At 67.5% G+C, this 19,282-nt stretch overlaps 1 protein-coding gene across 3 annotated transcripts; it reads right to left on the bottom strand.

Moving 5' to 3' along the window:
• Nucleotides 1-5,194: 5,194 nt before the first annotated feature.
• On the bottom strand, nt 5,195-19,010 carry SYT3 (synaptotagmin 3). 3 transcript variants are annotated; one of them, XM_043534283.1, is made up of 10 exons: nt 18,862-19,010; nt 14,891-15,331; nt 13,871-14,037; nt 12,279-12,660; nt 11,460-12,012; nt 8,218-8,338; nt 7,766-7,937; nt 7,468-7,597; nt 6,998-7,106; nt 5,195-6,349 (listed from the first exon to the last, which is right to left on the bottom strand). In XM_043534283.1, exons 3-9 carry the CDS (start codon nt 14,022-14,024, stop codon nt 7,023-7,025), a joined length of 1,596 nt encoding a protein of 531 aa, XP_043390218.1. In that variant the 5' UTR covers nt 14,025-14,037; nt 14,891-15,331; nt 18,862-19,010; the 3' UTR covers nt 5,195-6,349; nt 6,998-7,022. The 3 variants fall into 3 exon arrangements, with proteins under 3 accessions (XP_043390218.1, XP_043390219.1, XP_037744374.1); XM_043534284.1 differs by lacking the exon at nt 18,862-19,010 and adding an exon at nt 17,724-17,872 and having other exon boundaries at nt 13,871-14,041; XM_037888446.2 differs by lacking the exon at nt 18,862-19,010 and adding an exon at nt 17,724-17,870.
• Between the last annotated feature and the right edge of the window lie 272 nt (nt 19,011-19,282).

Below are 19,282 nucleotides of genomic sequence, written 5' to 3'. Positions count from 1 at the left end.
ACAGGGGATGGGTCACTTGACGATTCCCTGCTCTGTTCCTTCCCTCTGGGCCCCCGGCACTGGCCATGTCGGAGGACGGGACGGGGCTAGATGGGCCTTTGCTCTGACCCAGTGGGGTCACTCTTATGTTCTTATGTATGGATCTGTCTACACACGCGCACGCACAGCCGTCCATTCATCCAGCGTGTGTCTCTTTTGAGCACATCCTGGGCCTGTCAGTGGAGAGAGCAACAGCGCATGTGTGTGTCAGGGAGGCACCTGTTACTCTGGGGGCGGGGGGGGTGTCTGGGCCTGTCTATAGCAGAGGCCTTGTTTGTCAGCACTGGCCATGCTGTGCGACTGGGGGGGGGGGTGTGGAGGAGAGGGGGCAGGGACAGGGATGTTTGTCTATTCGAGTGTCTCTCTCCCCACTGCTCGCTCACACACACACACACACACACACACACACACACGGCATTATGCTGTGTCTATTCCATCGCTGACCTATGGGGATGGAGGCAGGAGGAGCTGGGGGGGAGGGGCACTGGGAGGGTGAGGACCCCCCCCCCTTCTCCCAGTGCCCTGCCCTGGGTTTCAGACACCAGGTCTCCCTACTGCAGCATCGGGGACCCCTGGCCAGAATCGGGGCCTCCCTTCCCCCAGCTCCCAACCCAGATCAGGTCCCACCTCATGCCAGGTGCTTGCCAGCCCCGCAGTGAGATTTGGGACCCCTCCCCCTGCCAGGCGGTATCCCCCACTGAGACTGGGACCTAGATCCCCCCCCCCACAGGGATCCAGGTGCCAGCCCCCCTCCCGGGCAGGGAGCAGTCCTCCCCCTCCCCGCCTCCCCGCCCCAGCTATCCCCCTGCTCCCCACCCCCCACAGCGTTCCTCTCTCCCGCCGCCCCCCCCCCCACATTACAGGGAGCTGTTCTCTTGCAGGAGCCCTCCCTGGCTCCGTGTGCCCCCCCTCCTCCATGTGCTCCCCACCCCACTGAGTTCCCCCCTCCCCACCAGCCAGCGCCCCCACCTACCCGCAGAGTTAGCTAAGGGGGGGCTCAGAGCCCCCAGGGGAGGGATTGAGGGGAGCCGGGCACAGCACAAACCCCCCCACACACACACACACACCCCAGAGATCCCAGCCCCATTACCCGGGAACCCCAACTGCCCCCCAGCGTCTCCCCTACCACCCTCCCCCACCCCACAAGCGCAGACTCCCCACTTTCCTCCCCTGCTTCCCAGCCCCGACCTTTCTGTCCCGCCCCCCCACCCCGCGGGAGCCCTAACATTCCCCCCATCCCCAGCTCCCGAGACTCCCCACCCCAGAGCCCCAGTCCCAGCTCCTTCGCCCCCCTCTGCCCACCCCAACCCCGCCGGACCTCGCCGGGGGGGGGACGGTTAGAGCCCCAGCGAGACCCGAATCTGCCAGGGATCAGGACCAACACTGGCAGACCCAGGTAGGAAGGACTATGGCAGTGTGTGTGTGTGTGTGTGTGTCTCTGTGTGTGTGTGTGTGTCTCTGTGAGTCTGTGTCAGTGTGGGGCGGTTTGCGTGTCTGTGTGTGTGTGTCTGTCTGTCTCTGTGAGTCTGTGTGTGTGTGTGTGTGTGTGTGTGTGTGTGTCTCTGTGTGTGTGTGTGTGTCTCTGTGAGTCTGTGTCAGTGTGTGGAGACTGGCAGACCCAGGTAGGAAGGACTATGGCAGTGTGTGTGTGTGTGTGTGTGTGTGTGTCTCTGTGTGTGTGTGTGTGTCTCTGTGAGTCTGTGTCAGTGTGTGGAGACTGGCAGACCCAGGTAGGAAGGACTATGGCAGTGTGTGTGTGTGTGTGTGTGTGTGTGTGTGTGTGTCTCTGTGTGTGTGTGTGTCTCTCTGTGAGTCTGTGTCAGTGTGTGGAGGTTTGCGTGTCTGTGTGTGTGTGTCTGTCTGTCTGTCTCTGTGAGTCTGTGTGTGTGTGTGTGTGTCTATGTGTGTGTGTGTGTGTCAGTGTGGCGGGGTTTGCGTGTCTGTCTGTGTGTGTCTGTCTCTGTGAGTGTGTCTGTGTCAGTGTGTGGGGGTTTGCGTGTCTGTGTGTGTGTGTCAGTGTGGGGGGGTTTGCGTGTCTGTCTGTGTCTGTCTGTCTCTGTGAGTGTGTGTGTCTCTGTGAGTGTCAGTGTGAGTGTGTGTGTGTGTGTGTGTGTGTGTGTGTGTGTGTGGAGGTTTGCGTGTCTGTGTGTGTGTGTCTGTCTGTCTGTCTCTGTGAGTCTGTGTGTGTGTCTATGTGTGTGTGTGTGTGTCAGTGTGGCGGGGTTTGTGTGTCTGTCTGTGTGTGTCTGTCTCTGTGAGTGTGTCTGTGTCAGTGTGTGGGGGTTTGCGTGTCTGTGTGTGTGTGTCAGTGTGGGGGGGTTTGCGTGTCTGTCTGTGTCTGTCTGTCTCTGTGAGTGTGTGTGTCTCTGTGAGTGTCAGTGTGAGTGTGTGTGTGTCTGTCTGTCTGTGTCAATGTGTCTCTGTGTGTGCCCGTGTGTGTGTGATGAGAGCGAGCCACTCAGGGGTGCACGGACTGGGCCCGGCACAAGTCCCTCCGCAGGGGCTGGGCCAGAGGCCAAGGGGGACACGGACACGCACCCCCCCCGACGGTATCAGAGCCCCACGGGGAGCCATACGGGGGGGGGGGAAGCATCGCCCCAGCCCCCTCCCCGCGCGGGCTGCGAGCCAGAAAGCGGCGCCCCTCACCGCGGCGCCCAGAGAGGAAATGGGGGGCGGGGCTGGAGTCCGCCCGCGAGAGTGACGGGCGGAGGGGGGGGAGAGGACTTGGGGGGGAAGCCCTCAGTCGGGGGCGGGCGGAACTGGGAATCCCCCCCCCGGGGAGGGCTCGCTCCGGATATCTGCATGGGGGGGGGGAGACACAGACTAACCCCTCCCCCCCGCCTGCGGTATATCCAGCCCCTCCCGCCCCTCCTTCCGAGGGGGGCGGGAATTTCCTCTGGTTCTCCGCCCCCCTCCAGCGCCCGGGCCTTCCCCAGCGCCGAGCAGCCAGCTGTGGGGAGGAGCGCGGGTTTCCCCCCCGCCCCCCGGAGCCCCATTCATTGGCAATGCACCGTCGAGGTGGGGGGGGCGGTCCTGGCATCAGCAGGGCCAGGGCTGGGGGGGCTGCAGGGCGGGAGTGAGAGGCACTGGCAGAGTGGGGGGGCAAGGCTGGGCTAGCAGGGGGCTGTGGGTCGGGAGTGAGGGGCACCGGTGGGGCTGGGGGTCAGGGCTGGGCTAGCAGGGGCTGCGGGTCAGGAGCGAGGGGCACCAGCAGGGCTTCGGGGGGAGCCCAGGGCTGGGCAGCAAACCCCAAGCCAGGGTGCTGAGGTCAGTTTTGGGGGCCCTGCTCCCACCCAGCCCCTCAAAGACCATCATCCTGGCTGGATCTGAGTCCCTGACTCTGGAGATGCAGGTGTGCAAGGGGGGGGCACCCCCATGCAAGGCTGCAGGGCACGGGGAGGGGTGCACTAGACACAAGTCCTGGTACGTGGGGCAGGAAGGGACGTGGGGGTCACTGGGTGGGGTCCGCCCTTCCTCCATGCCAAGGCAGGACCAAGCAAACCTAGCCCAGCCCTGACAGGGGTGTGTCCCACCTGGCCTTAAAAACCTCCACAGGACGGGGATCCCACAGCCCCCCGCCCCCTTTGGGAGCCTGGCCCACAGCTCCACTCCCCTTAGCGGTCGCTATTTGGAAAACTCGCCAACCAAATCTCCCCCACTGCAGATCAAGCCCAGGGCGTCTTGGGAGGCCGCTCGCCCGTCACCATAATCAAACCAGCTCTGTGCCCCTGAGTGTTTACACTGGCAAAACGTATGTCACCCGGGGGGGGGGGGGGGGGGGGGGGTTCTTCCCGCCTCTGAGCGACAGAAGTTTTGCCGACATAAGTGCGAGTGTAGACACGGGGCTGGAGGAGACGACCTCGCGTGGTCCCCTCCAGTCCTACGCGTCTACACCTGCTCGAGGGGTTTTTTACCCTTTCCTCGGCGGCCAGGTTTGCTAAACCTTGGATCGGTTTTTGTTGCTCTCCTCCAGACTCGCGCCACGTCTTTCCGAAGGCGCGGCGCCCCGCCCGGGACACGGTCCTGCAGCGGGGGCCGCCCCCGAGCCGAGCGGGCCCGGGCCGGCGGTACAGACACGCTCCGGGGAACACAAACCCTCTGCTTTGCACCACGTTTTGACTCCGTTCCATTTGCGAACCCGTCAGGCCTGTTTGCGGTCGTGCCTCGGCCGTTCCCTTTTCCCCGCAGCGTTTCTCTGGCTCGCGTCGATTTCACGCCGAAAGCACCAGGATCCTTTCGAGGCCTCGGCCCAGACGCCAGGGTGCTGGCGATCCTAACCCCGGGGCAGGCGGGTGAGACGGGGCCGCCCGGCCGGGGACACGAGTTCCTCGCGGTGTCTCCCCTCCACATAGGACTCCCCAGAGGGGTCGTCGTCCAATGGGGACCGGACCCAGAGCTCTGTGCTGGAGGCCTGGGGGGTGCAAACACCGCCCCCGCCCCCATGCAGGGCCAGCACCCCCAGATGCCAGCACCCCTGTCTGGTGACGGCGATTCCTCCCCCCCCACCCCGTAACCCACAGCCAGTGCAAGGTCCCAGAGCCAGGAGAGAACCCAGGAGTCCTGGCTCCCAGCCCCCCCTGCTCTAACCACCAGCCCCCAGTTCCCTCCCACAGCTGGGGAGAGAACCCAGGAGTCCGGGCTCCCAGCCCCCCCCCTTCTCTAACCACTACACCCCACTCCCCTCCCACAGCCGGGGAGAGAACCCAGGAGTCCAGGCTCCCAGCCCCCCCCTTCTCTAACCACTACACCCCACTCCCCTCCCACAGCAGGGGAGAGAACCCAGGAGTCTGGGCTCCCAGCCCCCCACTGCTCTAACCACTAGCCCCCACTCCCCTCCCAGAGCCAGCGAGAGAACCCAGGAGTCTGGGCTCCCAGCCCCCCCTGCTCTAACCATTAGACCCCACTCCCCTCCCACAGCCGGGGAGAGAACCCAGGAGGCCGGGCTCCCAGCCCCCCACTGCTCTAACCACTAGCCCCCACTCCCCTCCCACAGCCGGGGAGAGAACCCAGGAGGCCGGGCTCCCAGCACTCCCCAGCTCTTTACAGCCCAGGGGGGGTGGGGCAGCAGGGGGCAGTGTCTTGCTGCAGGGGGGTTGGAGGGAAGGGGGGCCCCAGGGGAGGGGGGTCCGGGACACAGCAGGCCCAGCAGTCACCTCTCACCAGATTTATTGTTAAGGTCACATTAGCAGCAGCTCCGAGTTCCCGTGACGCTATTGCAGAATGTTATGGCCAGAACCTGCCTGCTCCCCCCTCCCCGCCCCCCACCCAGCACGCTGGGTGCCCTGCCCCGGGGGTGGGGGGCGGGCAGGGGTCTATGGCTTTTCCAGAGGGGTTTCCACTCGGTCAGGTAGGCCTGGGGGGGCGGGTTGGTTTTTTTCCCCCTCACACACTTAAAACAAAGACCCAGGATGGATCATCGGGGGACGGACGGACAGAGAAACGCAGACAGACAAAGGTACAGACATGCGTGGGGGGAGGGGGGGCGACAGACAGGAACTGGATGTCTGGGTTCTCCTAGACGGATTCCCCGGACCCCACTGTCCCTACACTCTGGGGCGGGTGGGGAGCATCCGGACGCCTGGGTTCTTCTCCTCCCCACACACACCCACACACCACGGCTGGTGGGGGGGGAGGGGTGGAAATCATGTTCATGCAAACCATCGAGAAACAAGTTGGGGGGGAGACATGTTCCCCCCACCAAGTCCAGATCAAGCATGAAGTCCCCTGCGGGGGGGGCATGACCCCCATTTCAGTCAGGGGAAGCCAGGTGCTTTGGGGGTCACTGCAAACAGCCCTGCCCCCCTCAGATGAGTCAGTCATTGGGGGGTGACGCAGCCCCCACACAGTGCAGGGGTCTCTTCTCAGCACGGGGGGGCGGGCAGCAGGAGCCGTCGGTCGGGGGGGGGCGAACGCAGGGGTGTGGAAAGAACCAGCCAAGAGGTCCTTCCTCTTCAGGACGAGATGCAGATCCCCGGACACCTGGCTTCACAGTGCGTGGGTGCGGCTAAAGCCAGGCAACCTGCCCCTCCCACGAGGGGCGGGGGGGGTGGCAGCCCCCCACCCCCTACAACATGCAAGTCACTGAGCAGAGGGGGGCTCCCAGCCTGTGGTCTCCCACCCCAAACACACACAAATCAGCCCCAGGGAGGGAGAGGCATTTGGAGGCGGCTCGGTCCTGGCTTCTCCTATGGCTTAGAGAAAAAATGACACCCCCATCCCCGTGGCCCCCCCAACACACACACAGAGCTCCTGACGGCGCCTCCCCCTGGACACGGAGAACAGCGCAGAACCCGGGAGACCAGCCACGATCCTGCGGGGGGAGAGAATCCACTCAGCTCTGCCGGTGCCCCTCACTCCCGACCCACAGCCCCCTGCTAGCCCAGCCCTGACCCCCAGCCCTGCCAGTGCCCCTCACTCCCGACCCACAGCCCCCTGCTAGCCCGGCCCTGACCCCCAGCCCTGCCGGTGCCCCTCACTCCCGACCCGCAGCCCCCTGCTAGCCCAGCCCTGACCCCCGCCCAGCTCTGCTGTGCCCCTCACTCCCTACCCACAGCCCCCTGCTAGCCCAGCCCTGACCCCCGCCCAGCCCTGCCGGTGCCCCTCACTCCCGACCCACAGCCCCCTGCCAGCCCAGCCCTGACCCCCGCCCAGCCCTGCTGTGCCCCTCACTCCCTACCCACAGCCCCCTGCTAGCCCAGCCCTGCCCCCCAGCCCTGCCGGTGCCCCTCACTCCCGACCCACAGCCCCCTGCTAGCCCAGCCCTGACCCCCAGCCCTGCCGGTGCCCCTCACTCCCGACCCGCAGCCCCCTGCTAGCCCGGCCCTGGGCTCCCCCCAGCCCTGCCGGTGCCCCACACTCCCGACCCGCAGCCCCCGGCTAGCCCAGCCCGGACCCCCCCCACCAGCCCTGCCGGTGCCCCTCGCTCCCGACCCGCAGCCCCTGCTGCCTAAATACTCACAGCCCCTGGGGGTCTCGGCGGGGGGCTAGTCCGAGGGGACGCTCTCCACCACGATGCTGGGCTTGTCGCGCTGGGCACTCTTGGAGATGTAACTGTTCAGGGCTTTCTCCTGGAGAGGGGGGCAGTGGGGTCAGAGATGGCACCAGCCCCCCAGCCCCTTCTCCCAACCCCCCCCGACCTCCACAGCACAACCCCCCACCATGTCCTTCCCTGTCCCCTTCCCCATAGTACACACCTGCCCATCCACATCCCCTCTGCCCCAAAAGTGACCCCTCCCTGACCCCAAAGCCTGCCCCCTCCCGACACCCTCAAACCCATCTCCCCTGCACCCCCAGGGCCACCCCATGTAGCATGACCCACCCCATGCCCATGCCCCACAGCAAGGACCCCCTTGATGCGCCTGCCAGGCCACACCCCCCACAACTCACCTCCTCAACCCCCCAGCACGACCCCACTCCCCGCCCCATTACCTCCACCAGCTGGTGCCAGTGCTCGATGGGTTTGCGGGGGTTGGCCAACATCTCGGCCCAGTGCTCCCGGCCCGGCCCCTCAGCGTCGCTCCCCACCCGGCACATCCCGATCACCTCGTTGTGCCCGATGCTGGGGGAGAAACAGACCAGTCGATGCTGGACCCCGCCCCGCCCTTGGGGACCCAGAGCCGGGGAGAGAACCCAGGCGTCCTGGCTCCCCCGGCTCTATCCCGCCAGCCCCCACTCCCCGTTCCCAGTGCCGGAGGTGGAACCCAGGCGTCCTGCCCGCCGGGCTCACCAGTCGTAGTCCATGACGGTGATGGTGAGGCTGACGTGCTCGGTGTTCTCGTGTGGGATGTCGAAGACGAGGGCCTCGTTGTAGCTGGGGTTCAGGGTGTTCTTCTTGATGGACGTCTTGCGTTTCTTCAGCCGTCGCCCCTCGCACATGAGCGAGGCCTTGACGTAGGGGTCTGGGGGGGGTCAGATATGGGCCGAATGGGGGGGGGGTTCCCCAGCTCCACACCTCCCAGTGCCAGCAGCCCCCCTCCCCCGCCACCCCTTCGGTGCCTCCCCCAACCCAGCAGCGTCCCCATCTCCCACCCCCTGTAGCACCCACAGCCCCCCATCCCAGCCCCCCCTGGCCCCAGCCCTGCCGGTGCCCCTCACTCCCGACCCGCAGCCCATCCCAGCCCCCCACCGCCCCGGCACAGCCCTGCCCTGCCCCCCAGCGCAGACCCCTCGGTCCCTGACCTGAGAAGCCGGTCAGGTCCATGGCTTTGAGGTTGGAGGCCCGGATGATGGTCACAGTCAGGCGGCCGGCAGTGGGCAGGTAACAGAGAGAGAAATTCACCTCCCCAAGGTCGGCCTTCTCCTGCAGGGAGGGGGGGGATGAGTGACCCCAGGCGCCGGCAGCCTGAATATTTCATGCCCCTTTACCAGGCTGCAGCGATTTCCTGCCCATGAATATTAATGCCCGCCTGGCCCCGGGCGCCGGCCCAGCCCGCATGTTACAGCCCCTGGCGCCCGGCCACCACCGGCCCCCGGGAACTGGCCGAGGAGAGCGAGAGGCAGACAAGCGACGGGCCAGATTTCCTGAGTCACTGCTGACCCCAGTGCAGTGCCCCTCACTCCTGACCCACAGCTCCCTGCCAGCCTGGCCCTGGGCCCCCCCCCAACCCTGCCGGTGCCCCTCACTCCTGACCCACAGCCCCCTGCCAGCCCGGCCCTAGGACCCCCCCAGCCCTGCCGGCGCCCCTCACTCCCGACCCACAGCCCCCTGCCAGCCTGGCCCTGGGCCCCCCCCAACCCTGCCGGTGCCCCTCACTCCTGACCCACAGCCCCCTGCCAGCCCAGCCCTGGGACCCCCCCAACCCTGCCGGCGCCCCTCACTCCCGACCCACAGCCCCCTGCCAGCCCGGCCCTGGGCCCCGCCCAGCCTTGCCGGTGCCCCTCACTCCTGACCCACAGCCCCCTGCCAGCCCGGCCCTAGGACCCCCCCAGCCCTGCCGGCGCCCCTCACTCCCGACCCACAGCCCCCTGCCAGCCCAGCCCTGGGCCCCCCCAGCCCTGCCGGTGCCCCTCACTCCTGACCCACAGCCCCTGCCAGCCCGGCCCTGACCCCACCCCCAGCCTTGCCAGTGCCCCTCACTCCTGACCCACAGCCCCCTGCCAGCCCAGCCCTGGGACCCCCCCAGCCCTGCCGGCACCCCTCACTCCCGACCCACAGCCCCCTGCCAGCCCGGCCCTGGGCCCCCCCCAACCCTGCCGGTGCCCCTCACTCCTGACCCACAGCCCCCTGCCAGCCTGGCCCTGGGACCCCCCCAGCCCTGCCGGCGCCCCTCACTCCCGACCCACAGCCCCCCTGCCGGGAGTGGGCCAGGGACGCAGTAGCGGGCGGTCTCCCCTCACCTTCTGCACTGGCTCCGACCCCCCAGTGTGGCGCTAGGGGGCGCTGTGCTGCAGGGAGTGGGGGGCGCAGTAAGTGGTGCTGCCCCAGTGGGGGAGGGGGAGGTTGTGGGGCCGGGGCTGCAGGGAGAAGGACCAGGGAATGTCTGGGGCTGGTTCCCAGCTCCCCCTCTTTGGATGCTGGGGCCGGAGCGAGAGCAGCAGGTGGATTTCCTGGTGGGGAGGGCGTGGGGGAGGGGCAGGGCACACACACACAGACACCCCCCCCCCCGCTCCTACCCTCCCCCGCCCTTTCCCTCACCTGAAAATCAGCTGACTTCCCGCAGCTCAAACCCCAGACGGAGAGCCAGAGCCAGGGACGGGACAGTGATAACGGCAGGGCTGGGGGGAGACAGGGCCGGGCTGGCAGGGGGCTGCGGGGCGGGAGTGAGGGGCACCGGCAGGGCTGGGGGGGGCCAGGGCCAGGCTGGCAGGGGGCTGCGTGTCGGGAGTGGGGGGCTGCGGGTCGGGAGTGAGGGGCACCGGCAGGGCTGGGGGGGGCCAGGGCCGGGCTGGCAGGGGGCTGCGGGTCGGGAGTGAGGGGCACCGGCAGGGCTGGGGGGGCCCAGGGCTGGGCTGGCAGGGGGCTGTGGGTCGGGAGTGAGGGGCGCCGGCAGGGCTGGGGGGGTCCTAGGGCCGGGCTGGCAGGGGGCTGTGGGTCAGGAGTGAGGGGCACCGGCAAGGCTGGGCGGGGCCCAGGGCCGGGCTGGCAGGGGGCTGCGTGTCGGGAGTGGGGGGCTGCGGGTCGGGAGTGGGGGGCACCGGCAGGGCTGGGGGGGGCCAGGGCTGGGCTGGCAGGGGGCTGCGGGTCGGGAGTGAGGGGCACCGGCAGGGCTGGGGGGGGCCAGGGCTGGGCTGGCAGGGGGCTGCGGGTCGGGAGTGGGGGGCTGCGGGTCGGGAGTGGGGGGTGCCGGCGGGGCTGGGGGGGGCCAGGGCTGGGCTGGCAGGGGGCTGCGGGTCGGGAGTGAGGGGCACCGGCAGGGCTGGGGGGGGCCAGGGCTGGGCTGGCAGGGGGCTGTGGGTAGGGAGTGAGGGGCACCGGCAGGGCTGGGGGGGGCCAGGGCTGGGCTGGCAGGGGGCTGCAGGTCGGGAGTGAGGGGCACCGGCAGGGCTGGGGGGGGCCAGGGCTGGGCTGGCAGGGGGCTGCGGGTCGGGAGTGAGGGGCACCGGCGGGGCTGGGGGGGGCCAGGGCTGGGCTGGCAGGGGGCTGCGGGTCGGGAGTGAGGGGCAGCATCCGGGCCGGGCGGGGGAGGGGAGCACACATACCTGGCTGCTGTAATTACCTGTCAGTTTCATAAACAAGAAATTCAGCTAAAATATTGAAAAACGCCCGGCTGGAAATCCAGGCAGAATTGGGTCGAAGGCACCAGGAGCTGGGGGGAGGGGAAGGAGTGGGTGCTGGGGGGGAAGGGCAGGGTCCAGAGGGAAGCCAGATGGTTAGATACCACGGCCCTTGCCCTACACTTGAGGCAGCATCCTACCCCTGGGTTGGGATCCCCCCACATTATCCCCCTCCCCAGATTGCATCTCTCACTCCCTGGACTGAGACCCATCCCGTCTCCCTGGGGTCTCACCGCGCTGCCCCCAGACAAGCTGCCTTCTCCCACTCTGGCATCTCCAGCAGGATGGCTGGGTGCGGACACTGGGGGCTGGGCTGGGGAGTGAGCTCGGGCTGAGGGGCTGCAATGGAAGGTGGATCGAGTTGGTGGGTCTGGACTGGGGAGGTGGATCGAGTCGAGTGGGTTACGTTGAGTTGAGCGTTGAACGTTGGGTTTGAGCTGAACTGCGTTGACACGGGGTTGGGGTTGAGTTGGGTCAGTCTGGGCGGGACTGAGATGAGTTGGGGTTGGATTTGGATTGGGTTGAGTTAAGGTTGACTTGCATGGAGCCGGGTTGGGTTTGCGTTGGGTTAAATTCGGGTTGGGGTGAAGAGCTGAGCTGAATTGAGACGGACAGGGGCTGAGCTGACGATTGTGTCAGCCTCCCGTCCCGCTCACCCCACCCACACCCACACCCCGTCCCCCGCCGTCCCCCATGGCCGCACTCACCGAGCTGCCCTCCAGGATATCCCTCCAGATGGGCGTCTCCTCATCCCGCTCCGCCATCTCCAGCAAGTTGTCCAGCACCACCTGCCCGATGAGGTCGTGGCGGGAGAAGCGGTCGAAGTCGTAGACGCTGAAATGCAGCTTGCGTCCCGGCAGCTCGGCGAAGGGGACGTTGAAGTTGAAGGTCTCGTTGAAGACGGGGTTGAGCGTCTTGCGGTGCACCTTGGTCTGGAACTTCTTCTTGCGGTCGGGCAGCAGGTACATCTTGACGTAGGGGTCGGAGAAGCCGTTGGCGTCCTTGGCCGGCAGGTCCAGCGCCCGCAGGATCTTCACCACCAGCTGCTCCGAGGCGTAGGCGTAGCGCAGGGCGAAGCTGATGCGTCCGCAGGGAGGACCCTCCGCCTTACGGTGCTCCGCCTCGCCCGCCCGCTGCTTGTACAGCTCCGGCTTGATCTGACCGATGCTGGTGGCCTGCTCCGGCTTGTCCTCCCCGCCGTGGCCGACCACCTCCGGGCTGGACAGCTGCTGGGTCACGGGGCGCGGCAGGGTGTTGTACCTGCGAGGGGGCGGGAGTTGGGAGGGGCGCACTGAGACATGGGGTGCCCCCAACCCACCTGGGGCAGGAGCTATGGGGCTGGAGGGGGGGGCAGCTCCCCCCTGAATGCACTCCCCCAGGAGCTCCCACACCCCAGGGCTCCCCTTGTGAAACCCCAGCTACTCCCCCTGCCCCCCTGAGACAGATCCCCCCTTTGGTTCCCCCTCCCATGCCAGGTACGCTCCTGCTGCCCCCTAGTGGGGGGCAAGGGCCGCCCCGGGCCTCACCTGGGGGCGGGCGCCAAGGTGGCCACCTGCTGGTGGGAGTGCGCATTGGGCATGCCGCCGCCTTCCTTGGGGCCCACCTGCCCCTCCACCGGCAGGTCGGGCGAGGTCTGGCTCAGCTTGAGGGTGGCCTCGGGGTAGGAGTCCATGTCGAGGTAGGAGCGTTCGGGCATCTCGGGGCCCAGCTCCACGCGCTCCACCAGCAGGTCGCCGAAGGGCGAGTGGTGCAGGTGGCCGTGGAGGCCGTGGTCCTTGCGCGGCGCTGGCGAGGCCCCCTTGTCCCGCCAGGGGACCCAGCAGAGCTTCCAGGAGACGAAGAGCGAGACCCCCAGCAGCACGATGCCGCAGAAGGTGACGATGACGGACAGCAGGCTGACGGAGATGTCTGTGCGGGGCAGAGGCTGTGAGCAGCGGGAGGGGACACGGGAGATGCAGGCTGGAGACCCCGTCCTCCCGTCGGTACCCCAGCCCCCTGGGCACGAAGACAGGGCCGCGCCCCCACCCCCAGTATCCCACCGCTGCCATCTGGAACGTCGACACGACCACGTCCCCCCGCGATACCCCATCACCGCCTGGAACGTCGACACGACCACGTCCCCCCGGAATACCCCATCACCGCCTGGAACGTCGACGTGACCACGTCCCCCCGCAATACCCCATCACCGCCTGGAACGTCGACGTGACCACGTCCCCCCGGAATACCCCATCACCGCCTGGAACGTCGACATGACCACGTCCCCCCGCAATATCCCCATCACCGCCTGGAACGTCGACGTGACCACGTCCCCCCGGAATACCCCATCACCGCCTGGAACGTCGACGTGACCACGTCCCCCCGGAATACCCCATCACCGCCTGGAACGTCGACATGACCACGTCCGCCCCCCAATATCCCATCACCGCCTGGAACGTCGACATGACCACGTCCCCCCAGAATACCCCATCACCGCCTGGAACGTCGACATGACCACGTCCCCCCGGAATATCCCATCACCGCCTGGAACGTCGACATGACCACGTCCCCCCCGAATATCCCCATCACCGCCTGGAACGTCGACATGACCACGTCCCCCCGGAATATCCCATCACCGCCTGGAACGTCGACATGACCACGTCCCCCCCCAATATCCCCATCACCGCCTGGAACGTCGACATGACCACGTCCGCCCGGAATATCCCATCACCGCCTGGAACGTCGACATGACCATGTCCCCCCGCAATACCCCATCACCGCCTGGAACGTCGACATGACCACGTCCCCCCGGAATACCCCATCACCGCCTGGAACGTCGACATGACCACGTCCCCCCCCAATATCCCATCACCGCCTGGAACGTCGACATGACCACGTCCCCCCGCAATATCCCATCACCGCCTGGAACGTCGACATGACCACGTCCCCCCGGAATATCCCCATCACCGCCTGGAACGTCGACGTGACCACGTCCCCCCACAATATCCCAACCGCCCCAAAACATCGACGTGAACAGGACCCTTGCACCTTCCCAGCCCCCACCGAATGCAGACGTAACCCTGCCCCCCCGCAGCCTGCCAGCTCCCCAGGACGCGCCCACGGGCAGAGCCCAGCCCCTTACCCGAGTCGGTGGGCGGGGGGTGCCCCCGGTTCCGCAGCAGGTCGGTGAACTCCAGGCATTTCTCGTGTTGCTCCAGTGCCCGCAGGGAGAAGCAGAGCTCCTTGAGCAGGGTGAGCGCACCACGGCACACGTCCTCCTCGTAGTCACCTGACATGGCGCCGCACCATCTGCCCGCCGCGGGGAGAGAGCCCGTGAGCTGCCCCGGGGCGGCCCAGCCAGCGTCGCCCCCGACAGCCAGCCCAGCCGAGACACAGGGCGAGCCCCGGGGGCACACCCACAGGGGAACATTTGCACGCCCGTGCCCACACAAACCCAAATGCATTTGCACACCAGTGCCCACACAAGCCCACGTGCATTTGCACTCCCATGTGCACACCAACATGTCTGCATTTCCACACCCATGCCCATGAAGACATGCGCACACCCCAACACATGTGCATTCGCACACCCACACTCAGACACGCGTGTGCATTTGTACGCCCATGCCTGCACAAACCCATGTGGATTTGCATGCCCACACAACCCCACGTGCATTTGCACACCCATGTGCACACCAACATGTCTGCATTTCCACACCCATGCCCATGAAGACATGCGCACACCCAAACACATGCACATTTGCACACCCACACTCAGACAAGCGTGTGCATTTGCATGCCCATGCCCGCACAGACACATTTGCACACCCATGCTCACACATACACATGTGCATTTCCACACCCACCCACACAAACACCTGTTCACAAGTTTCCACCCGCAGGGCCAGCCCGTCTCACACACGCCTGCACTTGCATTCCCTCCTACAGTCCAAAGCAGCCACGCCCACGTGCAAAGCCTTGTGCACGGACACACGGCTTGGGTTCCGCCGCTCACTGCCGCACACCGGCCGTGGACCCACGTTCAGGCAGAGCCGGGAGGGCACACGCCCCCACACCCACAGACCGGCACGTGCCCCCTCATGCACACCCAGCAGTGCCCCCCTCCCCATGCCCCCCCAGGCCAGCTCCCCTCCTCACTGACCTGCTCAGCAGCCTCCGTCTCCTGCCGGCTCGGGGTGCAGGTGGGGTGGCTGGTTCTGCCGGAACCAGATGCAGGGCGCCGGCCCGGTGGGGGGCTGGGGTGGGGGGTCAGTTCCAGTTCTGGGGAGTCTGTCCTGGTCGGAGACAGGCGCCCAGGTCTGCCATGCTGGACGCTGCCAAGGCCATGTGGCGGGGGGGACAGGCCCTCGAGGGTGCCCCCTCCAGGCAGCTCCAGGATCAGCGGTAGAGACCAGCCACCACCATGCTCCACGGGGGGCGGGGGGGGGCTCACAGGGCCTGGGGTTCAGGAGTCCAGCTGGGAAATCGGGGGCTGGGCGTTTCCATGTGGGGGTGGGGGATGTGGCTCAGAGATTCTTCTCCTGGGGAGGGGTGTTGGTTGGAGCCTTGGTATGGGGGAGGGTGGCCCCAGATTCACACAAACCTGTGGGGGAGGGGAGATCATTAGATGGAGGCATCTGCACCCCATCCCCCAAGCCCCATCCCTGCCCACCCCCCTTGCCAGACCCCAACCTTCCCACCTCTTCTTCCAGCCCCATAACTCCATCCCCCCCTCCTTCCCACCCATATCCCCTCTGCCCCAGCCACAGCCCCACCCCCCTCTCACCTACTCAACCCCACCCTTCATCTCTGCTCGGCCCTGGAGACCCTCCCCTCCCCAGAGCCCAAAGTCACCCAGGGTTGGAGAGAGAGGAGCTGGGAGCCAGGACTCCTGGGTTCTCTCCCCGGCTCTGGGAGGGGAGTGGGGTTTGGTGGGTTAAAGCGGGGGGGGGGGGGGCTGGGAGCCAGGACGCCTGGGTTCTCTCCTGACTCGTGCTGTCGGGGGATGGGCACTGTCTCTGTCTCCCCCAGGGGGCTGGGGGGGGGGAAGGGGGCGTACTCCTGCTCCTGGCCGCAGCAGCCTGGCCCGGACCAGCGCGGTGCCAGCGTAGGGGTCCCTGCTGCCACCACATTCGGCTCCCCTCAGCCTCTCGCCTGCCCTGAACACCCAAGCTCCAGGCCAGATTCCTCCCCCCACCCGTCATCGCCCGCTCCCCCCACCTCCCCAGCCAGCCTGCGCGCCCTCCCGGGGCACAGCAGGGCCTTGGCCCAGAGCAGGGGGGGCGGGGCAGGGCAGAGCTGGGGGGGCTTCGGTTAAGGGCCAGTCGGGGGGGGGTTGGGATCAATGGGGGGGGCCCCTGGCCAGCCCGAGTCCCCATCTTTCCCCTGAGGCCGGGCCAGGCAGCTGCTCCTTGTCACATCGCGCTGGGGCTGCTCCTGCCTGCCAGCGCACACGGCTTGGCCACGCTCCCACACGCGTGTGCCGAGACCGGCCGGGAAATGTGTAACACCCCCCCACACACACACCCCTTCGGGGCACGCACTTGTGCGAACCGGGCCGAGAAGGGGGGGGGAGGAGCCCGCGCGTGAACCAAGACCCGGCTCGCGAACACCCCGGGCCCACCCCGCGCCCCGGGCTGGGATTTCTCCGCTCCGGCTCCCCCCGTCAGTCCCGTGGTTTCAGCCACTGCTCCCCCGCACGGTGAGTCACCAGTGCCGCACGGGGGGGCACGGCCAGGGAAACCCCCGTAGACAGTCGCGGGCCGTCAGAGCAAAGCACAGAGCACCCCCCACCCCCAACGCACAGCCTCCCCCCGCAGGGGTCGGGGTAGAATTAAGGCTGCTGCTGATTGGCCCAGGGGGCAGCGCGGGGGGCACAGAGGGACGGGGTGTGCGGGGAGCGGGGCGTGAAGGCAGCTCTGTGCTCGGACTCCCCGCCCGCAGCCAGGGATAGAACCCAGGAGTCCCAGCTCCCACCCAGCCCCGGCTCCAGTAACCGGAGCTGCCTGCAGGGCACATCCAGCCATGCCCGGTCGAGACGTCGCTTGGTGCTGCCAGGAGCCCCCCCCCCATATACACACTGCAGGGAGAGCCTCCAGGGGCTCAGCAGTTTGGTGGGGGGGGCTGCTTCCCAGCCGCCGGGGGGACAGCGTAGGGGCCAGAACCAATTCCCAGCGTTCGGGCCTGAGAGGTTCGTAGATAAGGAAGGTCAGGGCAGCTGGTGAAAGGCAGCCAAGCCTGGTCGTGGATGGAGTGGCAGGACTCCTGGGTTCTCTCCCCAGCTCCAGGACGGGAGTGGGGTCTGGTGGGTTGGGGGGGGGGTATTGGGAGCCAGGACACCTCCCAGTCTCCCCCCCCAACCCACTAGACCCCACTCCCCTCCGGGAGCCAGGACACCTGGGTTCTCTCCCTGGCACCTGGAGGGGAGTGGGGACTAGTGAGGGGGGATCTGGGAGCCAGGATGCCTGGGTTCTCTCCCTGGCACTGGGAGGGGAGTGGAGGCTAATGGTTAGAGCCGGGGGGGGGGTGTACCACTGTCTCTGAACCCCGAGACCCTGCCCTATGCCCCCACCCCACCCCGTACTGAACCGTTCCCTTGGCCTGGCAAGTCCCCAGCCCCAGCTCCGTGAACAGGCCTCGGTCCCCCCACAGCAGAGACCTGGCAAGCTGCTGTGGAGTCCAGCACCCTCCTGCCGTGCCCCCCACGACCACGCCCGCCCCCACACACCGGTGTGTCACCCACTTTCTCTGCCACCCGCCCCAGTCAGCCCCAAGCGGGGTTTCTCTTGCAGGGAACCCCAGAGTGTGAGCAGCTGGGGGCATCGCACACTCACCCCCCCTCACACACTGGCACAGTGTCACGCCTGCCTGGTCTCACTCTCTCTGTCGCACACCCAGCGTGAACCACGCTGGTGTCACACACACACACACACAGTCTTTGTCTCGCGTGCAGCCAGCCGGAGCAGCGCTGGTGTCGCACACTCCCGCACACTCACCGGGGTGCTCGCACACTCACGTCCGGGGCTGGCTCCAGCTTTGCTCCTAATCACATTAGCGTTGTGTTGGCACAACAGCCGCCAGGAGGCTGCTCCCTTGTCTGAGAAACACCCCCCACCCCGACAGCCGCCTGCCTCCTGATTACTCCCTGCTGAGGGGGGAGGGAAGGGGAACCCCCCTGCACGCAGCTGCGTGGGAGCGGCTCCCGCTGCCCCCACTTTTGTACATCTGCCCCTCCCAGGGGCCAGGAGACCTGAGCCCCCCCTCAGCATTCCCTTCCCCCCAGCTCCCTCCCCCCGTTCCTGGAGACAAGCGGGAGCACACCGGGGACTAGGAGACCCTGCATCCCCCTCCCACACATTCCCCGCGTCCTCCCTGACCCCCCCCCCAGCCTGCAGACCCACCAGCCCCCAGCACCTGCTGCCCCTGGGTTAGAGAACCTCCAGCCCCCCCCATCACACCACTCCTCACTCCTATCCGCTAGAGACCCTGCACCCCCCCAGCCCCCACCTCAATGCACCCCCAAATCCTCCACTCCCTGCACCCCCAGCCCTCCTCAGTGCACCCCCAAATCCTCCCCTCCCTGCACCCCCAGCCCTCCTCAATGCACCCCAAATCCTCCCCTCCCTGCACCCCCAGCCCTCCTCAGTGCACCCCCAAATCCTCCCCTCCCTGCACCCCCAGCCCTCCTCAGTGCATCCCCAAATCCTCCCCTCCCTGCACCCCCAGCCCTCCTCAATGCACCCCCAAATCCTCCCCTCCCTGCACCCCCAGCCCTCCTCAATGCACCCCCAAATCCTCCCCTCCCTGCACTCCCAGCCCTCCTCAATGCATCCCCAAATCCTCCCCTCCCTGCACCCCCAGCCCTCCTCAATGCACCCCCAAATCCTCCCCTCCCTGCACCCCCAGCCCTCCGCAGTGCACCCCCCAAATCCTCCCCTCCCTGCACCCCCAGCCTTCCTCAGTGCACCCCCCAAATCCTCCCCTCCCTGCACCCCCATCTCCCTCTGCCAACCCAGCTCCCCCCTCAGCCCCCATCCCTGCGCCCCACGCTCCCCCCTTGCACCCCAAGTCCCCGCGCGTCCCCAGGCTGGATTCCCCACCCCCACCTCCTGGGCTGTGCGGTCCGGTCCCTACCTGCCGGGGCCGCCAGCCCCGCCGACCGACCCGAGCCGGCTGCGCGGGGACGATGCGCCTCCGCCCGCCTCCCCCGCGCCTGGGAGCGCAGCAGAACCGAGCAGGTGCCGGGTCCCCCCGCAAGGCCCCGCGCCGGCCGCCAGGGGGAGCCCGCGCCCGGCCGGAGACGCCAAGAAGGGGGCGGGGAGCTGCGGGACCCGCTCACCCCAGCTGGGGGGGGGGGAGAGGGGTCCCCGTGTACCCCGCCCCCCTGCACCCCATCCCTGAGGGGCCACGCCCCAATGCCGGGCGAGGGGTCCCCGTGTTCCCAGCCCCCCTGCACCCCATCCCTGAGGGGCCACGCCCCAGCGCCGGGCGAGGGGTCCCCGTGTTCCCAGCCCCCCTGCACCCCATCCCTGAGGGGCCACGCCCCAATGCCGGG

The sequence above is a fragment of the Chelonia mydas genome, chromosome 23 (genome assembly GCF_015237465.2).
Source record: "Chelonia mydas isolate rCheMyd1 chromosome 23, rCheMyd1.pri.v2, whole genome shotgun sequence".
Lineage (NCBI taxonomy): Eukaryota > Metazoa > Chordata > Testudines > Cheloniidae > Chelonia > Chelonia mydas.
This window is presented reverse-complemented; position numbering and strand designations above follow the sequence as displayed.

Bases quoted from the DNA above. Each gene is read 5' to 3' on its own strand.
- SYT3 (XM_043534283.1), bottom strand. From the start codon at position 14,024: ATGTCAGGTGACTACGAGGAGGACGTGTGCCGTGGTGCGCTCACCCTG. The intron at 8,339-11,459 runs GTGAGTGCGGCC...CCCTCCCTGCAG, and splicing joins ATATCCTGGAGGGCAGCTCG to GAGAAGGCCGACCTTGGGGA. The intron at 7,938-8,217 runs GTCAGGGACCGA...GACCCCCCCCAG, and splicing joins GGACCTGACCGGCTTCTCAG to ACCCCTACGTCAAGGCCTCG.